The 1,480-nt window shown below is 60.1% G+C and overlaps 1 protein-coding gene across 1 annotated transcript in view; it reads right to left on the bottom strand.

Moving 5' to 3' along the window:
• LOC122546476 (amine oxidase [flavin-containing]-like) overlaps positions 1–1,480 on the bottom strand; it is a 10,519-nt gene that overhangs the window by 3,610 nt on the left and 5,429 nt on the right. The window contains exon 4 of the mRNA XM_043685178.1: positions 589–686. Coding sequence (XP_043541113.1) covers positions 589–686 — 98 coding nt within the window. The remainder of the gene's footprint in view (positions 1–588; positions 687–1,480) is intronic.

The following is a 1,480-nucleotide window of genomic DNA, read 5'->3' as shown; positions in this document are numbered from 1 at the left end:
ACTCTCTCTCACTCTCCCTCCCCCCACTCTCTCTCCCTCTCGCTCTCTCTCTCTCTCCGTCTCCCTCCCTGTCGATCCTCTCTGCTCCTTAAACCCCCACCTCGCTGACGGAGCGTCCTCCCTCCCATCGGGGCCAGAACATCCTGTCAACACCTGACCCTACCCACCCCTTCCTGCACCAAGGAAGCTGTTTCACCGAGTCGGAGAGGGGTGGGGCATGGGGGAAGGAGAAACCGGGAGGGAGATCTGGCCCTCGCCTCAGGACCCGCCTGGCAAGAATGCCAAGTTTTGTGCAGGCGCGAGAATGGGCAGCTCCGGGTGGGTGTGTGGGGGGAGGGGAGGAGGGGCTATGATTGATGGCCGGGTTGTCCCTGATTGGCCGCACGGGTAGTGGCGGTCTGCCCGCCCTCCTGGGTTTCTTCAGTGGAGGCCCATGGGAAGGGATTGAAGACGGGTCCCCTTGGTCCTACCGTGACCCGGGAGCGTACATCAGGGTGCTGCCCGGGAGGAGGAGGAGCGCTGGGAGTGGGGTGGGGGTGTGGGGCACTGTGAGCCAGGGGAGGGGGCGCCATCTCCAGGTTCGCTTACTCTCCAAACGAGGTGAGGACCCCTGGGCCGAAGGTACTTGAGTAACACCCTCCAGAGTAGGCCTCCTCTGTCCAATTCTTCTCAACGTAGTCCACAGGCTGGAGAGAAAGGAAATGGTCAGGGGTCAGGGGTCGGAGGCCAAAGACATGGCGCGGGCCTCTGGCCATCTCGAGAAAAAGTGCCTCCCCCCCACCCTCACCCTCCCTGCTGTCCCACGTCCACCATCCCCCTGCTCAAATTGACGGGTCACCCCCCACCACCTCGTAATGAGTCATCTCCCCTCCTCCTCCGTCTCCCTCTATACCCACCTCCCCCCTCGGTGAGGGTTTGGTTGATCTCCCCACCCCACCACCCTCAGAAGAGACGCAAAACATTGGGTGTCCCTGAGAAGGAGTTGGGTGGAGCTCTTGGGGACAAAGGGGATTGAAACTGGGGGGGGTTGGGTGAAAGTGGGAACAGGTTGGGAGGGGCCCCTCCCCCCACCCACCGTGATTGTATTGAACGGTGGGGCAGGCAGGAGGAGCCGAATGGTCTGCTCCTGCTTTTCTGCGTGTCTTGAATCGCAGGCACCTCACCCGCTGGCTCCATTCCACCTTCCCCCCTCATCTCTCAACATTCCCGCATCTCTTCAACACCTCCACCAGATCAGATTAGATCACCTACAGTGTGGAAACAGGCCATTCAGCCCAACAGGTCCACCCAGACCCATTCTCCTAGGACTTACCATTTACACCTGACTAATGCACCTCACTGATACATCCCTGGACACTATGGGACAATTTAGCATGGCCAATCCACCCTAACCTGCACGTCCCTGGGCACTATGGGACAATTTAGCACGGCCAATCCACCCTAACCTGCACATCCCTGGGCACTATGGGACAATTTAGCA

This window comes from Chiloscyllium plagiosum, unplaced genomic scaffold, assembly GCF_004010195.1.
Source record: "Chiloscyllium plagiosum isolate BGI_BamShark_2017 unplaced genomic scaffold, ASM401019v2 scaf_96314, whole genome shotgun sequence".
Lineage (NCBI taxonomy): Eukaryota > Metazoa > Chordata > Chondrichthyes > Orectolobiformes > Hemiscylliidae > Chiloscyllium > Chiloscyllium plagiosum.
The sequence above is the reverse complement of the archived record's forward strand: the minus strand, read 5'-3'. Positions and strand labels throughout refer to the sequence as shown.